Source organism: Caloenas nicobarica, chromosome 17, assembly GCF_036013445.1.
Source record: "Caloenas nicobarica isolate bCalNic1 chromosome 17, bCalNic1.hap1, whole genome shotgun sequence".
Classification (NCBI taxonomy): domain Eukaryota; kingdom Metazoa; phylum Chordata; class Aves; order Columbiformes; family Columbidae; genus Caloenas; species Caloenas nicobarica.
The window spans coordinates 4,927,126-4,952,449 of NC_088261.1; the positions used below are offsets into that span (position 1 = coordinate 4,927,126).

The 25,324-nt window shown below is 52.5% G+C and overlaps 1 protein-coding gene across 2 annotated transcripts in view; it reads left to right on the forward strand.

Moving 5' to 3' along the window:
- Window positions 1–25,324, forward strand: part of SMG6 (SMG6 nonsense mediated mRNA decay factor) — a 108,815-nt gene that overhangs the window by 55,033 nt on the left and 28,458 nt on the right. For both annotated transcript variants that reach the window (XM_065646813.1, XM_065646814.1), the window contains exon 13: window positions 5,906–6,107. In XM_065646813.1, the coding sequence (XP_065502885.1) occupies window positions 5,906–6,107 (202 nt within the window). The remainder of the gene's footprint in view (window positions 1–5,905; window positions 6,108–25,324) is intronic.

A 25,324-nucleotide genomic window follows, 5' to 3' on the forward strand; every position in this document is an offset into this window, starting at 1 on the left:
AAAAAGAAAGCCCACACCAAATTCCTCAGCTCGCTGCTTTTCCCCCTTGGACAGAGGCGGAGGGAAAGGTGTGAGGGGTGAGCGCTGCCGAAAGCCGACGTGCGGCTGCGGAGTGGGCTCTGCAGAGCAGGCTGGGAGGCTCCGGAGGCTGCGTCTTTGGGGTCCTTTCCTTGGCGAGGGCTTGGGAATGAACCCTGGCTCCTGGCAGGCATCCCCTCCCTAGCTGAGGGCTCAGCGGTTCCAAATTCAAGCTGAATGAGAAGCTACACCTTTCCCTGAACACCCCCTCCTTGCTCTGGCGTGTTCATCCAGCTCTCAGCCACATCTGTGTGGTCACTGTGGCTCAGAGGATGCGCTGGGATGTGTTTTGAGGCCAGAAGGCCATGGAGAAGTGATGGGCTGCCTGGATCCCTCCCCTGGGGCTGCTGTGTGTATTTGAGAGGCGGGGGGTCTCACAGAATCACAGAATGTTAGGGATTAAGAGGGACCTCAAAAGATCATCTAGTCCGATCCCCCTGCTGGAGCAGGAGCACCTAGATGAGGTTCCCTCTCCCTGTTTGTGAGAGGGGCTCAGTGAATTTTCTGTGACTCTTTTCTCAGGTGTTTCTAGAATAGGAACTAAACCTCACCATGGACATCTCTGCTTCGGAGCAGCAGTGTCCTGTGGCTCAGGGATTGTGTGGCTGGACCAGGTCTTCTAGCAGCAGGCGACAGTCACTTCTGTATCTTAAAATGAATTCAGATGTGCACAGTTCATGGCAAACATTGCGCTGAGGTCTGAACAGGAGGTCGTTTAAAGCAGTTGCATTGCCATGCAACTGGGTTGGAACAGCGTCTTTCAGATGAACTGTCCCCAGGAGTAATTTGTAGAAATTAGGGTGGAAAAACAGCGTCCTGAGGCACAGGGTGGATCTCTCCTAAGGCAGAGATATCAGCAGCAGATGGGGCGAAAGGCGGATCTCCAAGGAGGCTGCTGTCGTTCAAGTGAATCCATCTCCTTTTGGGACATCTGGCTGAGGAGCTGAGATGGGTGAAGAGGGCTGGGCAGGGGAGAGCAAAGCTTCTCCTTACTCTACTTTGTTGCTGCAATTAATCCACTGCTAAACGAAGTGCGAGAATCGATGAGGAAGCCACTGGCTAGACAGACAAACTGCCGTAGGGCTGACCCTGGCAAATCTGTGCTCCTTCCACACTGGAGTGAAGGGCCTCTCGGTTTGTGGAGACTGTCTGCAAGCATTTAAAAATGGTTAATTTAAACCAAGTATTAAATTAAATCCAAAAGCTCTGAGCACATTCTAGAGCTTACCTTCCCAGAGAGATCTGCCAGATCGCTCTCATCACATCGCTCTTGCGGAGAAGTGTCACTGAGATGGCAGCTCCCACTGGGACAGATGGACAGAGTTTCGGACCGGGGTGCCAAGACCTTGCTGGAGATTGCCGGGGAATAAATGGAAAATCCCTTTTGCAGATCTCAGTTTTAATTAGTAATGCTGGCCCACCAGAGTTTCCCTATCGAGACATCAAAGCGAGGATTCAGAGGTGTCTCGGCGGTGTAAACCTGGCTGAGAATGAAGGTGAAGTTGAGCGAAGTAGGAGCCAAAAGGCTCCGTGGAGAAGGGGGCTGTGGCGAGGCAGGGCTGGCTGGGAGGAGGCTGCACCTCTCCTGGAGAGAATAGCATCCCTCTGATTCCCAAGGCAGGTTCCCAGGAGGGGAATGGGTTTGCAGACACCTGGCTGGCCAAAGGAACCATGTGCAGGGCAGAGTGGGGGAAACCACTGATGCCACAGGGCAAAGGGGCTGTGGCCAGCTCCTCCCCACTCTGGGCAGCTCTGAGTCCAGGGGCAGGGTTGGTGAACGCCTTTTGGAAAGACCTCCCCCCACCAACCCCATTTGTTCTTTACGGAGGAGCTGCTTTTAGTTTGGCTTCCCATGGGCTGGAAGAGGAGACCCAGGAGGGGGATGTGGAGCACTTGGTGTGTGCAGGAGCTGGGGTGGGCACCGATGGGTGCCCGTCGCCCGGCCCGGGGAGCGCAGGAGCCCAAGGCGTTTGCCATCTGGGCGGCCGGGGAGCACAATGCAGGGCTTCTTCTGCACCGCGCTTTCCGGGTTTGTTCTGCAGCTGTGGAGTTGGACTGTTAGTGTTTAAACAAGCTGGTATTACACAGGAAACGGCCACCTCCACAGGCCCCCGCGGGCTTGTAACATGGGGTCATTGTGCTTGATATTAATCACCAGGCAGCCCGTGGCCCCGCCGAAGATGGTGGCGAGCGCTGGCGCAGCACCGCAGCCGGCAGGGATCAGGCTCACTCCTGTGCCCGTCTTCCCCGCATCGCCCTCGGCTTGCCCCACATCTCGGTGCGTGCCTTTTGCCTCGCAGCGATGCATCCCCATCGTGGGCATCCCTCTTTGGCAGGAGCCATCCTCGGTCTCACCGTGGCCGTGCTCTGCCCCGGGGCTGAGCTCCAGCCCCTGCGCGCTCGGCTGCGCTTGTGTGACGCTCTCAGCGTCCTCTGGCCGGGCTGCGTCCTGTCGGCGTGCAGCTGGGCTGTGCTCACACTGACAGCTACATTAAACCTGGAATCCTAAGGCAATAAAAAAGAAATTAACTCTTATTTTTTTTTCCTCTCCTAGTGGAATAAGCAAATGTAAAATGTGTCTGCGGGGAAGTGAATGAACCCCCCGTTCTGAGGAAAGACCTCGCGCTAACCCCCTTCTCACTTCCTCGGTTAAAAGCTCTGGGAGCCTCATCCCTGTACCTGGGGCTACATGCCTGGGCTTGGTGTCAGTAATTCGGGGCCTCCCTCCACAGAGGGACCCCAAAGCCGTGGCACTGTGCATATGCAGGCACCTGGACCTGCCGTGGCTTTGCAGAGCAGCGCTGGTGGGTGACATAAGCCAGAAACGGCTGGAGGTGGCCATGGTGGTGTCCTGGGAAGGGGCAGCAGGGAGAAGGCGCCTGATGGGGCTCCCCAGGGTTGTGCGACGTTCTGGGGCACGTGCAGGTCCCAGGAAGTGTCTCACTGGGCTGCGTGGTGTCTACGTGAGCCATTAGCCCTCGCTGGCTTTGCTGGTGGATAAATGAGCTTGGTGAGGCCAGTGCTGGGAGATTCACTGCACAGGAGCTGCAGCTGAGGGGAAGGCAGAGAACTGTCCAGACCTGCTCTCTGCAGTGCTACCTCTGTGTTGCAGGAGAAAACCAGAGCAGAAGCGCCAACACCTTCTTCTTTGTTGGCTTTTTGAAGGCTCTGCAGGGTGTTGCATGTGAGAGGGTGCTGCCAGCACTGGCGCAGAGCTGCTGGGGGTTGCACTGCAGTGAGATCTTGCTGCCTGGAGAGCCAGCACTGTCTGTGGTTTGACTGAAGGAAGCCCAGGGTGGAAACCTAACACGTCCAGTGCGAATGACAGATGTGGCGAGGCACCGTGAAGCTGTAGGGAGCTGGGGATGAAGGGGGTAAAGTGACAGGGACTGCTCTCGCATTCGGGGGGGGGCGAGGGGCTGTCCTGGGGGTCTGGCAGCCATGGTGGGGGAGGAAAGGGGACATTGGGCTGGATGACTGCAAGGGTGTTAGCAGCTCGGTGACTGTGCACATGGTGTTTTTCTGACATGAGTGCCAAGCCCTGTGGAGGGAGACAGCTCCTGTGCTTCATCTGTGCTTCGCCACCCCTGCCCCGCCATGGATCCCAGTCTTGCCCAGCATCCTACTGCTGCCCTCACCGGTTATCTCCATCCCTTGCCTGCAGCTGTCTTTCTTGGGCAACAGAGGCGAGGTCTCAGCGATGTGTTTCTTTTCCTTCTCCAACCCAGCCCTGTGCACCTGGCTGTCCCAGCTCCCTGGGGATGTCCTCTGCGTCGGCGCCTGTTCCCAACACCCCCGTGCGCTCCTTCATAGAATCACAGAATAGTCGGATTGGAGGGACCTTCAAAGCTCATCCAGTGCCACCCCCGCCATGAGCAGGGACGTCTTCACCAGCTCAGGTTGCTCAGAGCCCCATCCAGCCTGGCCTGGGGTGTCTCCAGGGATGGGGCATCCACCACCTCTCTGGCCAACCTGGGCCAGTGTCTCACCATCCTCATTGTTAAAAATTTCTTCCTCACGTCTAACCCTCCCCAGTGGCTTCAGGCATTCTCCCCGATCCTCTCCCCCACCGATGCCAGCAGCACTTCCACCTCCTCCATCCTGGTGCGGCCCCACCAGTGCGATGTGACCGTGCTCAGGCAGCCCAGCCCCGTTGCCAGCAGGGCACTAGGGGGGACTGAGCCTCCCAAGCCCTGCGCATCTCCCATGGGCAGAGCTGCCTTGGAGGTGGCCCAGAGCAGCCCTATCGCATCCGGTGCTTGTCTCTGCAGCCTGGGCCGGAGGATAAACTATCAGAGCTGTGGGGCAGTGGATCATTCCTCTTATTATTTTCTTCTTTTGCAGATAGGGGTCGTGGAAAGTTCAGTTCCTTTTAACCCTCGCAGCTCTGTTTATTTTCCAGCTGGTAGCACAAACGCAGCGTTTCCCATTACATCACAAAGGGCCTCGGACAGATCCCTCCAAAAAAAAAAAAAAAAAAAGTGTTGCAACTGTTTATTTTTTTCCATATTTAAACATTTCTGACAGCCAGACCTGGCTGAGCCAAGCGATGGAGCTTTGTGAATGAACCCAGCTCCTGGTGTCTGTGCGCAGAGGGTTTTGAAGAACCTCTTCTCCTCGGCAGCGTGCGGGCTGGGGCTGGCGGAGGGACGTGGGCGACTCTGCGTTACATGTGTGCTGATTACGTGCCGGGCTTTGATTAATGGCTCCTCATTCTGCCTGGCTCCCAGGACGCTCTTGAAAACAAGATGTTTCATTTCAGCGTGCTTTTCCTGGTACATTGATTCCCGTAAATAACCGAGCGCAGACTCTGTCCACCTGGAGCGGTTCAAAGAGCAGGGGCCTCCCTCCCGCCAGCCCTGGGCCAGTCACTGCTGCAGCTCCCGTGATGCTGGGGCCGCTCCACGCTTTTCAGTGCCCCAGAGGTGTGGGGAGGAGGACCGGCCTTCCTCACTGCCACCAGAAGCAGATCAACCCCGGTTTCCCCTATTCTCTGCTTTTAGCCCGGTTTATGCACTAAAAAAACCTCAACGTGAGTGCTTTGAGAAACAGGAGGGGGAAACGCGGTATAAGGCAGCCTGGTCGCTGCGGTGCCCCTCTGCTTGTTGCCTGGTTCCCCATCACTGGCCCTCCCCAGGGCATGCTCAGCGGTAGGGACGTGTGACAGGGATGCATGGGGAGCGGTCCAGGGCTACCAGTGGCCTTGTGTTCACACCCAGCACTGCCGCTCCGGCAAGGTGAGACACTGCAGAGGCAGCTTCGCAGGTCACTCGCAAAGTGTTGAAACCCTGGCCAGAAGCGAAACACGGCTTAACCTCCCTGTGGCTGGGGTTTAACTGAAAAAATCTCCTGCTGCGACACATGATTGTAGCAGAAAATAGCCAGGCTGAGAGGGTGTGCTGGGCTGGAGCCCCCCAGGTGCCTCTTTTACCCCGACAGCAACGCAGGGTCTCAGTCTGTCCTCCCAGCAGGCTTTAAAATTGAGTAAAAAGCAGCATTTCTCCCATCTGGAGTGATCTGGGCGCTGCATGGGGAAGCTGCTCCCCGCTCAGGAGCGGGCAGAGCAGCGCGAAGGGCGAGATCCCGGGATCCATCCCCATCCAGGGGAACGTGGAGGCCAGTGTCGGCGCCCAGGGGCGAGGGTTTAGGAGCCCTCCCGGGTTCGGTGCCAGTGCAGCTGTGGCTGGAGCCCTCCCGGTGGGGTCGGTTCGCCGCGGCGGTGGCGTGCCTTGCCTCGCCTCACCTCTCTGGTATTCGCTGCAGCGTTGCAGGCAACTCCCAGCGCATTCCAGCCCCAAATTGCTCACGTCTCTCCTCGTTCTCCCAGGGTCTCAGTAGATGTGTGGGCGACGCTGGCTGACTTCTGTAACATACTGACCACAGTGAATCAGTCGGAGGTGCCCTTGTACAAGGACCCAGATGACGACCTTGCCCTGCTTAGCCTGGAAGAGGATCGGCTGCTCTCGGGCTTCGTTCCCCTGCTGGTCGCCCCCCAGGAGCCCTGCTACGTGGAGAGGACCTCGGACAAGGTCAGCAGTAGGCCAAACATCCCCCCTTCGATTCCTCCAGACTTTTTATTCTTGGGAAGTTTTCTGTGCAAACGGAACACGATTAAGTCATTGAGAAGGGTGTTAAGGGAAAATATCGACCTTTCAGCCGCTGACATCCAGCTCTGTGTCATGAAAACCCCTCTCGACTTCCTCTGGTGTGTGTGTGCTCGCTGGCATGTTGTATATACGATCATTTCCTCACTTGTTTAAATAGTGCAGCTTGTGTTGGCAGTGCTCTCCGTGCACTCCAAATGGTTTGCATCATGCTTAAAGCACCCTCCCCCTCCCCCCGGCCACAAAACTCTGCCTTAGGAAGGCAGCCAGGACTTTTTTCCTTCTCTAAAGAGGAGAGTGATAAATAGGTGACTAGAGAGAAGCAGACACCACGTGTTAACGTACAAAAGGCTTTTAGGAATATGAAGCATTCCCCACTGCCCTCTCTCTATTTTCCTTTCTTTGCTCTAGGAGCCCATTCTAGCCTGAACTTTCCTTTGGCTGTTTGTTTTTAGAATAATGAAATCAGTTCCCTTGTTGATGTGGGGTTTTGGGTCTGCTCTCTGCCACCACCTGGCCAGGAGGGACCTGGGGAGCCGGGGGGGGCTGCACTTGGAGAATGTGTCTGAACCTGATGGGGGATGGAAGAGGCACAATGGCATTTGTTTTGCACGCCCTTGGAGGCACGGCAGGATGAGAGTGGCTCTCAACAGTTTCCTGCTTGGAGGCAGAATCGCAGCACCAGAAGCGCTGCTCATCTGGGGAAGCCACAGCGTTGCCTTCCCCGAGCGGTTGGTGCTACGGGAGGAGAAGCGGAGCTGGTTTCTGTGGAGAGGCTGCGTGTGACGGTGGCAGCGTGCCTTCCCGTGTGCTGCTTCTTCTTGACGCTTTCCTGAAATGACGGTGAGAAATGTAGGACCTTTTGTCACAGAGGGACCCGAGAGGTGCAGATTTCTGTTTCACTTCTCTGTCTGCCCTGCCCGTGCTCACAGCACTGCCCGCAGCAGACGAGAAACAGGGTCCCAGTAAAACTGAGAGCCCTCCCAGTTTGGGGAAGCACCTCAGTCCAGGAAGTCACTGTGGAAAAACGGATTTTCAAGCCTCTATTTGAACGGGTTAAAATAACAAGCAAGCTGTTGCTGCCCTAAGGGAGCCTGTTCTGCCAGCGTATGCTGTGGCCTCTCGGGGGGTTCTGCTGGGGACAGTCCCACTGGGACTCTTTCCCCAGCAGCCCCACCCAGAGCCCCCAGCAGCCAGGTAGGTGACCGAGCAGCCCGGTCTGGTGCCCCATAACTTGTTGCCAGGGGACGGTATTCCCTGAACTCTGCCTCTTCTAACCACACACCGGTTTATTCGGAGTGCCATCTACCTGCCCTGCCAGGCACTTGCACTCGTGTGTAGAAGAAGAGACATATCTTTGTCCTACAGCTACACCTGAGCTGTGTTTTCTCGCTGTCTTGACTCCCTTTGGTTCTGGTGCTTTATAAACAAATTGTACAACATGACTGGTGGGAGCTGGTGCCCTTCACAGCACAGCAGGAGCCACCCCACAATCCGGGATTATCGGGCATGGTGGTACCAGCTCAGCTCTGCTGAAACAGCAACACGGATGCCAGAGAGAAGGAGCCAGGCCTGGCTGTGTCCGTCCTCCTTTTCTTTCCTTATTCTCTTTTTTTTTTTTTACCGCCTCTGTAGGTCTTGTTTGGTTTGAAAGGAGCTGACTTTGGAACTGTGATCCCACCCGGCTGGGGTGTTTGCTCGTGCTTGTGCAGGTCTGATTGTGTGTCAGTTGTGTTGTCCTGTCTCCTGGGCTCTGTTTTACACACCAAACGCATCACACACAGGTAGGCGGAGGAGCTCACTGGTACCAGCACTACCCAGGACATGCTGAGCAAAAGCCATGGGTTCCATAAGGTCTCTTCTCAATCCCATACTGACCAGTGTTCTCATTAATGGTCAAACTGGTGAAACAGCAGGTGTGCATATTCACTTTGCAGAGGAGACCCAAGAGGGTTTAAGGGGAGGCCAGTGAGACAGAGCAGAGATCTCAAAAGCCTGACTTCCAAGAAGGGATTGGAAGAACTGGGGCTTTTTAGTCTAGAGGAAATTCGGGGAAAATGCGGTGAGCTGTTGCGGAGAGGAGGAGAACAAGCTGTTGTCCAGCTGCATGCTGAATAGCACAGGAAGGAATGGGCACAAATGGCAGCAAAATAGATTAAGACTAGACTTTAGGAAAGGCTTCATACCTTTGGGTAGTTAAACACTTGAAAGCAGCCTCCTTAGCAATTCTGCAGAATCTCTTCAGCTGTGGAGATTTTTAAAAGCAGGCTGGGTGCCTCTCTCAGGTACAACTTGGGTGGAGGCGAATGCCTTGGAAAAGGAGGCAAAGTGACCTCTTTGGATGCTTCTACCCCATTTTCTGTGATTCGGTAATGCTGTAGAAAGGTGCTAGAGTGGCAGCTGCGTCATTACAGTCAAACGATTACCTTGTTGCACAAACCTTCTCCTTCTGCGGTATTAATGAAGTGAATTGTTTGACTCTCCAGAAGTGGGGTGTTGCGAGGGCAGTGCAGACCAAGCCAGGAAGGTACAGCTGAGAGACACGAACCCACGTGCTTTTCATGAATGACTGTGAGCAAAATACAAAAAGCTACTTTCCTATAAAGAAGCCCCCAATTCAACTTAGCCGCAGGGTGTTTGTGTGCGGTCCCCCCGTCCACCACCCGCTCCCTGCCCTCCCTTCAGTGTGCAGAGCCCAGACGAACGTGACTTCTCAGCAGATGCACCTCTGGGCTGTTTGGAGTGGAAGGGGCCGTGTCTGTGCTGAGCGTGGTGGCACGAGGGGACCCTGAGCCTCAGGCGACGGCAGCAGCCGCCGCAGGGAGCAGCTCCCACATACCACATCCAGCCGCATTGCATGAACTTTCCCATTTTTTGGGTGCTCCTAGTTGGTTGCCGGTTGACCGAGCTGCGAGCAGGTGAGAAATGCTATCTCTGTGCAGCAAGAACTCTTTTCAGTGCTGATTTTTCACTGCCGTTTAGCAGGAGTTGGCTTTTTGCGCCCAATCTTTATCTCACATTCTCGGTCTTGGCCCAGTTTTCAGCCCTTGTTCCTGACAGTTGTTTGCTGAAGAGGCAAAGAAAATGTTCTGCTCTTTGTATGGCACCTGTGAACGTCTGTGAGCTGGGAGGAGGGCTCTGGTGTGCCAAAGTGGCTCTGGGAAGCTTGCTGTGACACCTTTCTTATCACTTGCATGGCTAGGAAGAGACGGTAGGCTTTCTACAGCAAGGATAATATCTCACCTTGCTTGCTGATGCTCCAAATCCTTACTCTATGCTTTTGCACCATACTGTTTTTAACGAATTTGTAAAATTTTGGAGGAAATGAATCTGTTGAAAGGCAAGACTGGAGAGTATTGGATTTTAAATGGTGTTAGGTTATTGGCTTCACCAGGAGGATGGTTGTTTTGTAAGCTGTATAGGACAAACACTCTGCTTGCCACTTCTTTCTGTTCTCTGTGTCCCATTTAGCAGATAGAGCACAGTATTCAGCCAGAATTTCTCAGCAAGTTTTTGAGCATTTGGCCTGGCTCTTATTTTGAGTGAAAATGTTCTGACTCCATTCGTTGCCATGAAGCTGTGCGTTCGGATTCCTCCTGGAGCCAGTGTGACACTTAGAGCTTCCCATCGTCTCCTGCGCTGTCGTTGAAGCTGTAACCAACAAAAGCTGGCTCGGGGGTGAGCAGAACTTGGTGATGTTTTCCTGGGCGTATGTTGGGCAGATATCCATTGCAGCTTGTGGGATGGAACACCATCGAATGTACCAGTCAACAGCAAACTATGCAGCCTGGTGCCTGAGCTGTCAGACTGGTGTCTGCAGTGTTCGCAGCCGAAGGAGATGCTGCCAGGACCTCGCTCACCCAGCGTTGTACCCGAGGAGAGAGCAGGGAACAGCAGCACGGCTGAGTTAAGGATCGGGAAGAAAAAAGGTGATAACTGTGGATTCATCAGGTGGTGCTGCTCTGAGGGACCTGTAATGGAGAATACTTGGGTCGTGTTGAGGTTAAAGCAAGTCGTGGTGCATCTGAGCTGTGTGTGGATCTGGTCTTGTGCAGCTCTGGGGCAAGTCCTGGGTTCCTCAGCTCTTGCTGAACCCTCTTGTCTTGGGAGCATCCTGCTCCATGGTGGCGAGGCTGGAAGAGAGGCTGCAGATCACCCGGTGTGCAGCAGAGCAGGGAGGTCCTTCTCCTCCGTGCAGGCACATCATCGCCCGCATCCCTGCAAGCTCTGCGTGGGCTTGACCCGTGCGTCGCCCAAACCTGTGCCCACAGCCCACGCTCTGCCCCAGCCAGGGAGACGCGGAGGAGAAAGTGTTAATGTCCCTTCCCACAATAAACCTCTCTGCATGGGGGGTCCTGAAACCTGAGCTTCTCTCTCCTCCCCCAGCCCTGACACACGTTAATAAAAGGTTTTTAAACGCCAATAAAAAGGCAGCAGCCCCAGCTCACCAGGTTCGGGGCCCAGGGTCCTTGGGAAGGCACTTCACAAATGTGTTTTTTGCATTTTCAGGCTTTTGGCTGGTGAATAAGATTGAGGAGAAATACTCCTTCCCCTGATAACAATACAGTGAGACGCAGGATCAGCAGTGTGTGGATTAAAACCAGACGGTGCATGATTAATACATATGCTTATAGGGCTAGTCACTGTGGTTCCCTCCTCTGAAACAGAAAGGCACTTTTTTTTTTCCCCCTCATGTGCATGCTCGTGTGTGGAGTGGACTGTCTCAGATACTCACCACTCAGCCTCAACCCTGCCTCACCTCAGCAGGCAAATGAAAGCTCTAAAATGCAAGGCTCTGAAAAATAATAACTAGCAATATTTTACAGCCAGGTACCGCATGGCTCCTCCAGCTCCAGGGTGGCCAGTTCGCTTCCCACACTGGGGGCAGTTCTTGTTTCACAAGGACTTGCTTCCTGCTCTTTGCACTCCTCAGCTGTCAGTGCAGATAGCCTAAAATCCAAACTTTGTTCTCCTTAGAAAACACAAATCTTTCCTCTGTACTGTCCAGCCCAGGTGGACACTCCAAATTTGACCCTCTCTCTACTTGCTCTAGATCTGCAGAGCTGGTAGCCATTGCATTAGCTATCTAGGAGCCTTTCATAGTAGGCTTGGGCTAAAATTAGTCCTGTCTTGTTATTCACTTATTTACAGTATTTCAGTCTTCTTAAAACTTGCAGATATCTCTTGGCAGTCCTTTCTGATGCTTCTTGGAACGGCCGCCCTGGGAGGAACGGCTCTCAGAGTTCTGTCACACATCTAAGCACCAGGCGTTTGATCCTTTCTGAGACCTGATGACTCCTGGAATGCCAAGGATGCAATCCACGTTTGGGAGGACTTCTTGCAAGGCATCGGAGAAAAGGTAGCAAGACAAGGACTGTGAGAGCACAAACTCTTTGTAAGCAAAGAGAAAACCCCAGTGAGCAAATGTAACTGTTTTCTCAGCATCCTTTCCATATTCCCATTCCATAGCCCTTGAGCATCTCCCTCCAACTGGCAGGCAAATGTGCTCAGCCCATGAGAGCGAGAGCTTCCAGCTTGGAGTTTGATCCAGAGAGGAAAAGGGAAACTGTGAGCAGAGATCGGAGCCCCAAGCAGGAGAGTCCAAGGAGGAGTCATCCTTGAAAAACTCCTTCCATTCCTGCCTGCCTCGGTTTCCAAACAAGCAGTGAAAGATGCTGCCACGGGCAGCCCTGCTCGGAGCAGGGACTTGGCAGGAGCTGGCAGCCCCGAGGCGGCGAATTTAGAAATGTTTACATTTTCTGACCAGTATCTGAACTCCATCTCAGCCTCGACCTTCCCTTTCATGTGGTGCCTTTGGATCGTAAAAAGCAATTAGGCTAAATTATGGGCCATGTTGGAAGATGATGTCATCGGGTGATGGAGGAGAGGTTGGATTTTATGCCACCATGAAGGTAGCTGGCAGAACATGACCTGCTTTGAAGTCCTCGTCTGTCCTTGGCATTTGTGCTTTGCCTTTGCCAGGTGTCATTAGCACAGTGGGAAGTGTCAAACTGGGTCCTTGTCCCCACGTCAGAGTGGCAGAAGAGGATATATTGGTGTCTGTTGTGCTGTTTTAAATGTATCTTTGCAGAAATGGACATGAGTGCCATCCTGGTGTCTGCTGCTGCATCTCCTTGGGCTATGCAGTGCATCTTCCAGAGAGGTGGACTGGTCACTTACTGTTTGGTCTTGTTTTTTAGTCGCTCTTTAAGCTAAGAGGGTTTTGAGCATATTCTTAAAACTACATTTCTCCAGCTGAAGGTGAAGGGAACTCATTGCAAACAAGCACTAGCACTGCGCGAGGACACTGAATACAGCCCTGGAGAAATCCGCAATGTGGAATAATAGTTCAAGCTCTTAAAAGGGGAGGGGGGTGGGTTTAAAAAAAAAAATACTGCTATAAATCTAGCGAGTGGAATCTGAGGGAAATGATCCCATCTGGAAAACTCCAGCGCTGGTGCTGCTGAAGGCTTAAGGAGCGATGCAGATCGCAAAAAGAAAACCCTGCAGTCTGAGGATGACAGGCTGCTTAATTGATGTCCATCGCCACTGGTACTCTGCCAGTTGATGTTGGCTCCCTTCCAGCGTGCTGCAATTTTGGGGCCAGGTGTGAAGCGTTTCTGTTCCGTCTTGTTCCCAAGCACCTACAGAAGCCTCACACATCTCACTCGAGGCTGCAGCCCTGTAGGAAACAGCTGTACAGGTAGAGGTGAAAGGAAATGTCACAGCTGGGCTTGGAGTACTCCCCCGTGCCTTGCCTAGGGCCCTGTCGTGGGGTGGGGGCTGGTCTCCCACCCCCGTGGCGGGTTTGGGGAGGTGGCCACTGTCACAGGCACACCTGCCTGTCTGTCAGCAAGGGGCTTTGAACATCAGGGAGCTGCTGGGAAGAATGTACAGGTCAGAAACCCCCCTCTTCAAAGAGCGTGTGTCAGTCCTGGAGGTGGGAAACCCAACCCGGGAGAGCTCCCAGACCCTGGTGAACTGTGGCCATCTCCTCCGATCCCTTCTCCTTCGGGAAAACACAGGGAAATTTCCAAGGGAGTAAGAGCAGGTCTAGTAGAAAGCACTCAGCCTTGGTTTCAAAAGGCTGAGAACCCATTGGGATCTTTAGCAAATCATTGGAGGAACCGATTTTAATCCCTGTGAAACGCATGCGTTATTTCCAGGCTAAATTTGTTTCGTCTCAGTTTCTACTAATTGAATTTTGCTGTAGGTTGGGAAGTCCTCCATTGCATCTCTGTCCCCAATACATAAATGTGTCCCCTCGTCCCCATCTTTCGATAAGCTGAATAGATGGAGTGAGAGACGTGATGGTTTGGATCCCCTGCGCCGTTCTCATGGCGCTTCGGAGCTGTGGCTGCCACGTGTTGCTCTGTGAGCTGCTGCACCAGCTTGGAAGGACAAGTGATCACTGTGCTCTGCTGCTCTTCTCATCCACACCAGACACTATCAGCATCCCACAACCTTTGCTCCTACAGGGACAACTTTGCATTTAGCTGTATTAAACAGCACGTTGTTTGCTCGTGAGTAGGTGACTGTGTGATTTTGAGATTTTTTTTTGTCTGTTGGTGAATTGCTCTCTTCAAAGATTGAGAGGGTAGGAGACGGTGTCTAATCTGCAGGCTTTATCAGTAAAGGTTTTCTTTGTTCAGGTCACTGAACCTATTGTTAAGTGATATAAGCCCAAGCAAGCTTCTCCGCGGCCCCGCCAGGACTGCCCTCCTGTTTACGCTGACATTTTAAGACCTCTGTTGACCAGATTTTAATCCACTCTGTATCCTGTGCACTGCAGTCTCTGGGGCATACTGGCTGTTCACATCCTCTCGTCCCAGCCATGCAGAGCACTCGGGCTGGGGACAGCTGCCTGCCTGATGACACACGGCTGTGGCACCGAGCTGCAGACAGAGTGTTGAAGGCAGCAGGAGCTCAAAGCTCTGCAGCCACTTTGCCACAGCCAAGCGTTAACAGATCCCGTAGCCCTGGCCAGGCAGGCACGATGGTGAGGAGGAACGGATCTCTGGTGAGACCCCACCTGGAGTCCTGCATCCAGCTCTGGGGTCCTCAGCAGAGGACACACACGGACCTGCTGGAGAGGGGCCAGAGGAGCCACAGAAGTGATCCGAGGCTGGAACAGCTCTGCTGGGAGGACAGGCTGAGAGAGTTGGGGTGTTCAGCTGGAGAAGAGAAGCTCCAGGGAGACCTGATTGCGGCCTTTCAGTGCTTAAAAGGGGCTGATAAGAAAGATGGGGACAGACTTTTTAGCAGCGCCTGTTGTGATAGGACAAGGAGTGATGGTTGTAAACTAAAGGAGGGGAGATTCAGGCCAAACATAAGGAGGAAATTTTTTACGCTGAGGGTGGTGAGACACTGGCCCAGGTTGGCCAGAGAGGTGGTGGATGAACCATCCTTGGAGACATCCCAGGCCAGGCTGGACGGGGCTCTGAGCAACCTGAGCTGGTGCAGATGTCCCTGCTCATGGCAGGGGTGGCACTGGATGAGCTTTGAAGGTCCCTTCAACCCAAACCATTCTATGATTCTATGATCTAACAGTACCTCTAGCCAGCCCCTCTGCAGAGCTGGGGTCCTGCTGCTTTGCCTCTGTCCTGAAGCTGAGAGCTGCTGTGTGGGAACTGCAGTCTCGCTACGAGGTGAGGAACCACCTGCCAACGTGTTAAGATCCAGTTACACGTGTTCTCTTAATGCGCCTGTTAGCGAGCGTGAGGGTGGCTTTGTGGTCTGGACGTGGCTTGCAGGGAAGTACGAGGTGTTGCCTTCCAGGCAGCCCCATCTCTTGTGGGGGAAGCAGGAAGGGAAGAACCGGCTGTTGGTGGAAACAACCTTCCCTACCCCTACAATGCCTCTTTCCTGGCACCTGGAGGGAGCGAGCAATACCCTGGTGCATGGGGAAGCCGTGAGGAATTTGCTCAAGTGACTTGTGACGTTTCCATCCCTTCCTCCCCTGCCTTCCCCCAGCCTTGGATCCACCTCTACCTCTCCTCCAAGCTGGGCTTGGACCGGGTGCTTTAGCCACTGTGTCGGCTCCAAGTGAATCAGCTTGGGTGTGAGCCGTGCACGTGTACCAGCACGTGTGTGGTTCCTCAGCCAGTGCTGCACAGTTTGGCTCTGGTGTCAGCAAAAGGCTCTTTTAAATTGTTTTCTGGGAGTGCGATGTGATCATCAGCTCACAGCACAGCCTGACAGGATAAATCAGCCTTGTCCCATGCCTGGTTTCAGGCGGCGTTGGATCTTTTCTTGTGGATCAGATGATGCTCGTTGTCGAACATCCTGGCTTCTGTCATCATCAGGCCAGGTTTATGTAATGAGACAGAAAACTTACTTGTGTTCAGTCTTTTTTCGTCCTAAAAGCTGCCCCCAGAGGTTCGGGATGGACTCTTAAGAGACGGGAAATATCATGTTCAAGAAACTCGCTGACCGCCTGTTCCCGAAGTCAGCATCGGTGGAGTGACATAGGAAAGGAGAATCAAACCATGAAGTCTCCTGCTCAGCACCTCCTCGGCGTGCGCTGCCTGCGCCCTTGGCTTCCCTTGGGGTTTTCAGCAGGTAATGGCCTCACTTCTGCCGCACCGGCACCCTAATGGCACAAAACCTACCACATCTTGGCAAGACATCAGGCACAGATAGTGCATGGCTCTGGCTATAAAAAAGGTATTCACCGACGTTAGTGTACTCGGAATGACATATTAAGAGTCCAGACCTCGTGGAATTTGCTGATGAGCCTGCAAGAACATTGAAAGGCCTCATTAAATCACCATTAACGCTGGATCTCCTCCCAATGAGCCATCTCTTATTGCTACCCAGAGTAAACCTTGAGGAAATGGAAAGGCTGCTCTGGCTGGCTGAGACAGACCGTGGGCATGAAGTGTGGTCTCACCTTGGGCAATCTTTGTGATGCTCAAGACTTAAAGTGCAGGAGGGCCCTGGCACTTGGGGTTGCCTCTTTGCCTCATGCTTTGCCTGCTGGATCCACCGCTCAGGCCTTGCGCTCCAGTACCAAACTCAGTCCTGGGTCTGACTCTTCATCTGTGACCCTGCCTTGGCTTTGGGGTGACCCTGTTTCACAGCACTACTTATATTTTTGTCGTTGACCAAGTCAAATGCTTAAAACATCCCTGCTGAAGACAAGGACGGCTGTGGTATCCACCAACGCAGCATTTGGAAGGACCTCAGGAAACCTGAAAAAAGACCCAATTAATAACTCCTCATTGTTATCCTGAATAAGAAAGATCCACGTCCTGGGAAGCTGGCCAGAAAAGTGGACTGGGTGGAATGCAGGGAGTGGTCAGCCCAAATAACAGATGGGGATCTACTCTGTCTCTACGGGAGACGGAAGGTGACCTCTGTCATTGAGCTTGGAGTCTGCTCCCCATGTTTCTGCTCCCGGCCGGACCTCGTGGTGTTTTTGTGGATGCCGAATCCGTCCGCGGATACTGGGCTGAGTCTGGGTGAGGACGGAGAGCACGGCTCCTGCTGGGCTGGAGGTGTGACTCTCGGTGTCCTCGTACTGTCACATCCCAAATCAGAAAGAGAAGACACCGCCGCGGTCTTATTTATTGTTTTCTTTTCTCGCCGTCATTGAAGTCAAAGCACTTCCCAGCCATTAATGAACGTATCTCCACAACACGTTATGACAGAAGGAAAAGCAATTTCCTCGTTGGAGATTGGCAACAGAGGTACGCGAGGCCGAGGGACTGACCCGGGTCCCACAGGAAGCCTCAGCTTCAGGATGAGAACAAACCCCTGATACCCAGGATTTCGGCCCCAGGCCACCCGCCTCCCTGAGGAAAATGAAGGGGGTATTAAGTGAGGGTTCACTGGGAAGCGTTAAAATTCTTCCCTAACATATGCCTTGCATGAGTGATGTTACTGCTGCTGGTCTAAGTGCATCTGTGGTGGGACACCAAAAATGCTGGATATTTAATCCAGATAACTCGATCAGATTTTTCCCCATAACATATTTGCATATATTTCCTTAAACATAAGGTAAAAGCCATAATTTATTTAAATTAACAACATTTGCCATAACGTTTTGCATACCAGCATTTTACATAAAGCATTTTCTCCACCATATGTAACAAATATTTGTCTACAAGTTTATATTGAATAGAGACAATAATAGTATTTCCATCTAGTGATTTTGTTGATTTATTTTTTTTAAAACTTTCCCAAAACTTCACTGTACTTGGGATAGGTAGATGCATATATAAGCACAAATTCTTAGTATGTAGACACAGATTTTTCTGAGGTCTGAGAAGCTATTGCCTGCCTGGTCTGCTGGGTTTGTGAACAACAGAACAGATTTACATTTTGGCTCCTTAAGCGTAAATGATGTGTGTGATAGCATCCATTATTGAAGGAAAGAGATTTTATAGACAGAGTGTTTGCTACATCCTTTTGACGCTGTGTCAGTTCGCCTGGTACCTGGTCCGTACGTGACGTTTCCCGTGGAGAAGTGGCTGCGGGGCAGCACTTCCAGAGTGAGTCAGGGACGTGACACAGCTGCTGATGTGCATTTTTGGAGCCTACCAGCTGCCAGGGGTGTAGCACATCCCTTTTGAAGATCGTGTTTGCACTCTGAAGTCACCTAGATGCTTCTTGAACTTTCACCCTTTGCCAGCTTGTATTGTTAGCTCCCTCTAGTACTAGTAGCTTTTTTAGTTCAGCATCTGTCCTAATGAACAAAGATTTGATCAGTTTTGATCTGAGCTTTGCGGAAACCTGATGGATGAAATGCTCTCATCAGTCTGGTCCAGGGGAGCTGAATCTGTTCAGTAGTTGCCTGGTCTCACGGCTGCAGCTTCAACATTTTTAGACACGAGCATCCTCATTGCCTTCCCTGTGGTTGAGAGCTGCTCATTAGCAACTATGCTGGCATGGGAAAGGAGAGATTCGCAGGTATCAGCATGGAGGGCACCTCATATATGTGGTACCCGCTAAACATACAAGAGGCTTGATCACATGGGAAATGCCGGGGTGATAAAGATAAATCCTTGTAGGCTGGAGAGCTGGAAGGGAGTTGTGTGGATGCATTTGAGTGTGTGGGAACGGCAGTGTATATCTGTACAGATGCGTTGGATGATTATATCATTGCAAGTGTGTAGACGGAGCAGTTGCTAAACAGAAGAGTGGCCAAAGACTTGTTCTTTTTGATGTCTTCTGCCTTTTGGTCTCAATAGTTAGGTGAAGGTTGTTCAGCTGGCAGGGTGGTGCCTTTAGGTTGCTTAAGGATCCAAAGCTTGGCCTGGCTGATGCCCATGTCCTATGGGGAGTGGACCATTCATTCCTTCCTCCCCTGGGAGGATCTGAGCATCTTCAGTGCTGAACCCATGGAGAGAGCGGAGTCTTCGTCATGGCCTCTCTACTCCACGGCATCTCTGGCCCTCCTCCCCTTCTCAGGATAAAAAATACTGCTTTGGAGAATGGTTTATTTAAATGAATTATTTTATGTTTTATGTGGGTTTTTTCATCTAAAATGAAACATCTTGGCATGGTGAAACGTGAGGACAGGAGAGAATTTGCTCAAACTCCTGAGAGATGTAGCGTGTATGTGCTAACAGATATAATTTCTGTCCTGCCATGTCGCTCATCATACAGACAGAAGCACATGAACCGTTCCTTGTCGTGACGAAGTTCTTGAATCCTGGTTTATACGGTTTTGGAGCAGTCTGGCGATGAAGAGGAAGCCTGGTTGCCTGTTAACCCTTGGAGACGCGCTATGTGCTCCCATCCTCTCGGGCAGCACTGCCCCTTCCTGCAGGCACTTCGCTCCTCCTGCAGCTCGTGGGTCTCCTGTTCCCTCGGGCAGGATTCCCACTTTTCAGCTCTTCCCAGATTTCACCTCGGTTTCCCCCTTTTTAATAGGAATGTTTGGCCTCTTGCACTCCGGCTCGGGGAGGAGCAGCTTGTTTCTGCAGCTGGCCTGGTGCCAGATGTCATCACTTCAGGCAGTGCCACGCTGCACATCCTCAGCAGTTTGAAACGGAGAGACAGAGAGAGACAGATAAGATCAGCAGCTTTAGGTGATGGCATTGTTTCAAATAAACCATGCATGACCCAAAGCTTCCACTTCAAATGGGGAATGAAATTGCTTCATCGTTTGACAGCTTGCTCCATGAAAGAAATTTATCTTCACTTAATTGCTTTAGATCCCAAGAGGCTGTGTACAGTAATTTCTAGGAGATAATTATATCAAATTAAAAAAATATGTGACGATCCGACTGCTGAGCGTGAATGCAGTGGCCAGAGAGCAGGAAGGAAAGAGGCACCACATCTGAGTGGTGCTCACAGGTTATCGGTTCCTCTCCTTCCCGTGGTCTGTGGACGTGGCACGTGAGACCACAGGAGAGTCTGTCTGCCAGGGGCCGGGTGCTGAGCAGGGTGCTTGGAGCTGAAAATCCTGCTCTCCTGGAGCTTCCTCGGCATCCTGCCTTCGCTGCCCTGCTCTGAGCCATGGCAGGGGTCTCCATCCCCTACCTTGTCACCGTTGGGGACAGCCAGCCTGGCCAGGCAGAGCTTGGCAGTGCCTATATCTCCTTAGTTCTCCTGTGTGGTTGTACGGTAGAGTTGAGGAACAAGAAAGCTTGTTGATTTAAAAACATGTATATTTAGAAGCAGAGCGTAAACTTCCTGCCCAGGCTGGGATTGGATTCTTGACTATGTTTGAGTTTCCAGTTTTCATTTCCTTTGCCCTCATACTTCACATTGTGTATCTCCCAGAGTGTGCCCCAGACTAATCTCTCCTTAACCCTCCCTCGCCCCACATTTTTCTCTCATTATTTGCACATCAGTTCCAGTTTTTCCAGGAAGCGGCATTATCTCCTGGTTGTCACTCCGTGCCATGGCTGAGCCTGTGCTCCTGCAGGTCTCCTTTGTCCCTCTGGAAGTGACCCCAGTGACAGAGCCGAGCTGGGGACTGCGGCAGGGACAGAACCGCTGGCAGTTGCCATCCCTCAGAAGATGGGCTCTTTCAGCACGGGTTGAAATCTTGAAGGGACATCACTCTTTGTAGCTCATGGTAAACATCACCAAGTACTTCCAGGAGGGATAAATCGCTCCGTCATCTAAATATTCTTGTCTTTCTCTCCTTTCAATCAGACTGTATGCTCTCCTTGACTGCTTCATGTGACAGCTCCTGCCCTGCCATTGCCTTTACAACCCATCTCCTGGGGACAAAGATAATTTTGTTCCCCCCACCCAGGGCTGTGACAATTTTTGTATGTGATCCTTCACGGGCTTTGAAATGGTTGTCAACAATCCTGGGCCAGAACTGAGCTCCCCCTCACCCCTGTGATGTGCAGGCTGGTTTTTGAAGTGCGATGCTGCTTCAGCTGTTCCCAGGAAGTCTTCAGGGGAGCCGTGTTTGTACTAACAAGGTAAAGTCCCTGCGTATTTCTGGAGGGGATCTGCTCAATGGGCTCTTTGATGTCATCTCAGTTTTTGGCCTTAGATCAAGTAAGTCTGAAAAAGAAATGTTTTGGCTTAGCCTAGAACATTTGCACCTGAGCTAGATGACCTGTGGCTGTCGTGGTGTCTAAGGAAGAAATCCGCGGCCACCGGTAGAGCTGTGACCCAGAGCGAGGAGATGGAGGGTTCTGGTCCCCAAAGCTGCCCACCTGGGCAAGCTGGCTCCTGGGGTTGTCTCCAGTGGTGAGGTGGGACAGTTAGCACATGTAAAATGTCTCCTCAAGGCAGCTCTCAAACTTATCGCTGCCGCACATGCTGCTCAGGATGCTGCTGATGGTTAATCTCACACCACCCTGAGCGCAGACAAAACCAGCCCTCTGGTCTGAGGTTTTGGTTCCTTAGTCCTGGGCTCAGAGGGAAGGAGAGGCTCATGGCAGCACAATTTGGTTGCCTGAAGTGGAGAGGCTCCTCCAGCACGGTGTAGTTGTGTGGGGACACACCACATAGCTCCGTGACTGCCCTGATGCACCAGTCCTATAATAATTAGGAACTAATCAACTAGAAAGTGATGCTCTGCTGACGAGAGCAGGTGGTGGGACGTGGTCGGAGGTGAGGAACCAGGCATGGCACTGACCAGCCAGGTCCATAAGCTCCAGCTCTTGGTCCCTGGGTTTCAGATAACGGCACCTTCTGCCATTGTGGGTTTTTTCTGTATTTTCCAAAAAAAGCTCTGTCAGCAGTAGTCACTCTGTGTCCTCTTATTCTTTTCCTTTTCTCTGCTTTCCTGACATACTTCTTCACTTACTCCTTTTTGTTGCTGTTAGCGAAGAAAATATCACCTAAAGCCATTTGAAATAGAGTTTCTGCTCTTAATAGTGGCTGCCCTGACAGCCAAAACCAGGAGCCTTGGGGGACGGGCGAGGGGGCTGCAAAGGGGGTGGGCATGCAATTGCAGAAACTGGCAGGAGAATGTTTAAGAAACTGAGAATATGAGGAGCTCTCATCTGGCTCGAAGCTGCTGCTCCCGGCGCAGTCGGCATTTTGTTTCAGAGGCCGCGAGTGAAGGAGTTAATGATGATCCCAGATGGCTTCAGCGTTTGCCTCTTGCCACCCCTTCCTGTTCCCCCAGGATCTCAGATGGTGGCGGGAGATGAAGTAAAATTCTAGAGTTTATTGTAAAGTTCATCTCTCGCCCTAAATCATGCTGGAACTTGCATGTGCTGTGTTGGCAGCTTCAAGGGGATGCTACCTGGTAATTAATTAGTTGTCAAGAGACAGCCCAGAGCTTCCAAGTCTTTATATTCTTGCTAATAGAAATTGCTCTGATTACATTTCCCCCCCCCGCTTGGCTGGAGGGCTGAAGAGCAGGAGCTCTGGTCCATGGGCAGCTGGAGCGGGTCCCTTCGCTGGGACTCCTCTCGACGTGCTCGCACACGCTGCCGTGAGCACGAACCCCTGGGGAGCCCAGTCCCGAGCCCTGTCTTTGCCAGTTCTGTTCGTGTTTCTCATCACACGTTTCCCCTGCCTGTGCAGGTGAGCCCTGCAACAATTTCCCTTCAGCATCTCCTTGGGGTCTTCCCTTGGCATCATCATTCCTGTTGGTCCTTCCCCTGCAGCCCCCTCCCCAGCCTGGACGGAGGCGTTCTGCGTGTTTTCTTTGCAGAGCCCTTTTTCTGGGCTAAGCTCAGAGAAATATTCAGTGTCTGCAGAGATTCCTAGTGTTTCTCTCAACCTCACTTCTGTTTCTTCCCCTGTCTTTATCTCTGTGCTTCTGCTGTTAGTCATGAGCAGATTTAGGTTTCTTCTTGCTGAGAGAGGAGTGTGGTTGAGGAGCTGCGTGAGAGGTGCCTGGATTTTGGGGTCCTATACACACAGAACCAGTCTGGAGCTGGGTTATCCAATGGTTTGTTAAAGGCTCATTTACATTTTTGGGCACTAGTTAGTGCTTTTCCCACCTTTTTGTAGAGATTCTCTGCTAACAACTGATTTCTCCTCTCCCCTTCTCTGGTCCATGTCTGTGTGTCCCCCAGCAGCCCGGTTCTGTCTGGCGTCTTGAGCAGCTTTGCACCCATCCAAAATTTGCATCTTTGGAGCTAAACCCCACCATCCATCCAAAGTCTCCTCCTTATCATGCTTCTGTGGCCACCACCACCATCCTGGGGGGAGCAACATGTGATGTACCAACTATTTGGGAGACATCGCTCTCCTCTTCCCTCCGCAGCAAGACACGGTTGTTTTCTGTTGTGTCCCTCAGCAATGGACTGAAAATCAAACCTTCCTGTGGCTGCAGGAGGCATTTGTCTGGGAAGGAGCTACTGGGGCACTTGCAGGAGGTGACAGTGACCCAGGTAGAGACCCAGGTACCCAGGTAGGGACCCAGGTACGCTGCAGGATGCAACCGTAGCAACCCAGGGATGCTGCAGCTCTTTGAAGCCTGCCTCTTGCTACCTTAGGGAGCAGCTCTGCCTGGGCTGATCCCAGGACGTGTCCCCTCCAGCATCCCTCTGGATGCTGTAAATAAGCCGTGGCGAGCGATGCAGCTCTGCCGGATGCTCTCACGCCCGCCAGTGCCGTCCCTTCCCTTCCCACCCCCGGGGAGCCGGGCTGCGACCCACCTGGCGTGGCAGCTTTGCAGGCATGTGGTCCCTTCTCTTTGTGTTTAGTTAAGTGTGGGAGGACTCGACGCTGTAACTCCTGTAGCTTTTAAGCTATTGTTAGTGATATGGCTCTGCAAGCAGACGTGGCAATTTCACAAGCATGGCCCCATCCCTGACAAAGGCAATTAGGATGCTATTCTGTTATATCTGGAGAGAGAGAGATTTCTAGTGTCTGGAAGGAGCAGCCCGGAAAGGGCATAATCTAATGCAGAAGATGAAGACAAAGGCATTTGGAAGGCAGGATGTGGGGAGAACGGCGGCACAAGCGCGAAGGGCAGATCTGCAGTGGGAGTGGGGGTACAGGAGCCCAGCGGCTCGGGGTGCAGGGCAGGAGGGACATGCTGCTCCGGGCAGGTACGGGAGTGCATGGGCTGCGGTGAAGGCGAAGAGTGGGGTGCTCTGTGCTTGGCCGGGAGATGGTTGTTCTGGGTGAGAAGGGTGAAGTTTCAGGCTGCTGGGTGGAGAAAAAAAAAAAACAACAACTCAAGCTGTGATAACCGCTGGAGTGCGATCCTGCAGAGCAGCGAGCGAAGGAGATGGAGGTGACAGGAGTGGCACTGGGCTGTCAGGTGGTCTGCAGGCTGCAGAGGTGGCACAGGAGAGCTCAGGGGAGCAGGAGGAGGTGGCCAGGCCACCCCTGCCGCAAGGTTTGGTGCGATTCACCGCAGCAAGTCCCGACGCTGTTTGCAGTCACAGGGCTCGAGCTGCGTTTCACGCTGCTGGCTCCTTCCTCGCTTGGCTTTTCCAGCATCTGATCTGCCTGTTTGTTTGCTCGCGATGATTTCAGTTGTTTTCTATTTTAGCTTCTGACCCCAAGTGCCTGGGCTGGGGCGGGCAGGCACCGTTTGAAAGCCACCACTTGGCGGCAACAACTGTTCGAGCCGCGGAGCAGCACCCATCTAACCCCTCTTTTCACACACTCGGAGCTTCCCCAACATTAACCTTTGGATTAAAATTTTCCATGCTTGGTCTCTCCCCAGATGTGATGTCTGAGCTTTGGTTTGGGTTCATGTTTTTCATGTTTGCTGGATTTGTGTTATGGGAGAATGAAAGAAATACTTTTCCCATTTAAAAAAAAAAAAATTACACTCTCTTTTTTTTTTTTTTTTTTTTACATTGGGGGATTCACCAAAAATGGTTGAAGTTTGAAGCTGAAAATAATTAACGGCTGCAGCAAGCTCGTGTCGCAGGCGCCCGGGGAGGTGCTGCAGCTCCAGGTGTGCGATGCGACAGGTATCACCGGCGCAGCCTGCACAACCCATCCAGGTACGTGCAGGCTCTGCCGGCAGCGCCAGGAGAGCCTTGGTGTGAGTCAGGCTGAGTAACTCCAGATTTGGAGGAGGGCAGCTGGTTTCTTGTTTTTTAGGAAAAAAAAAAAAAAAAAGAAGTTGTTTTTCAGGCTCAACACACAGGATCATGATGCGCCGGGGCCGTGCGGGCTCCCAGGCTGCGGTGAGTCAGGCACAGGGCTCGCCGTGCTGTTTTCAATCCTCTGCTCAGCGGCGCGGGTCATGGCATCATCGGGAGATGACGTGCTGTAGACAAGGCGGTACGGTCACCCCCGGGGTGGGAGCGTTGTGGCATGGCTCCTTTCTTTTGCAGGAGGAGCATTGCCTTGTTTCACATGGCATCAGCTGGTGGCTGCACCTTTCCTTGTCCCAGAGCCAAATGCTTGAGTTCCACTGTTGACACCTCTTTGTCACCTCCAGGGCCACCTTGGACATGCTCAAATGCTCTGTATTTCTCTACATTGATTATTTATTCTTTTGTTTTGCTGGCTGCAGCACCCCTCCTCTCTGCTCCAAGTCTGTGCGCTGCTCATCGGGTGGGGACCTGCGCTGCTCACACCAGCGCTTGTAATGTCTGGCCTGTGGCTCTGCCAGAGGCCAAAATTGGCTCTGGGTGCACGGCTGGATCGCGTGGACAGTGTTAGATGGAGGGTGGAGTGAGCGAATACCCCTCTCTTCCTACTGTGCTTTCAGGAAATGTCTCTAATGCAGCTGTAAGTGTGAATGAAGTCAAAAGGATGGATCGGTGCCCCCGCTCCAGCCCACCCCACTTGTC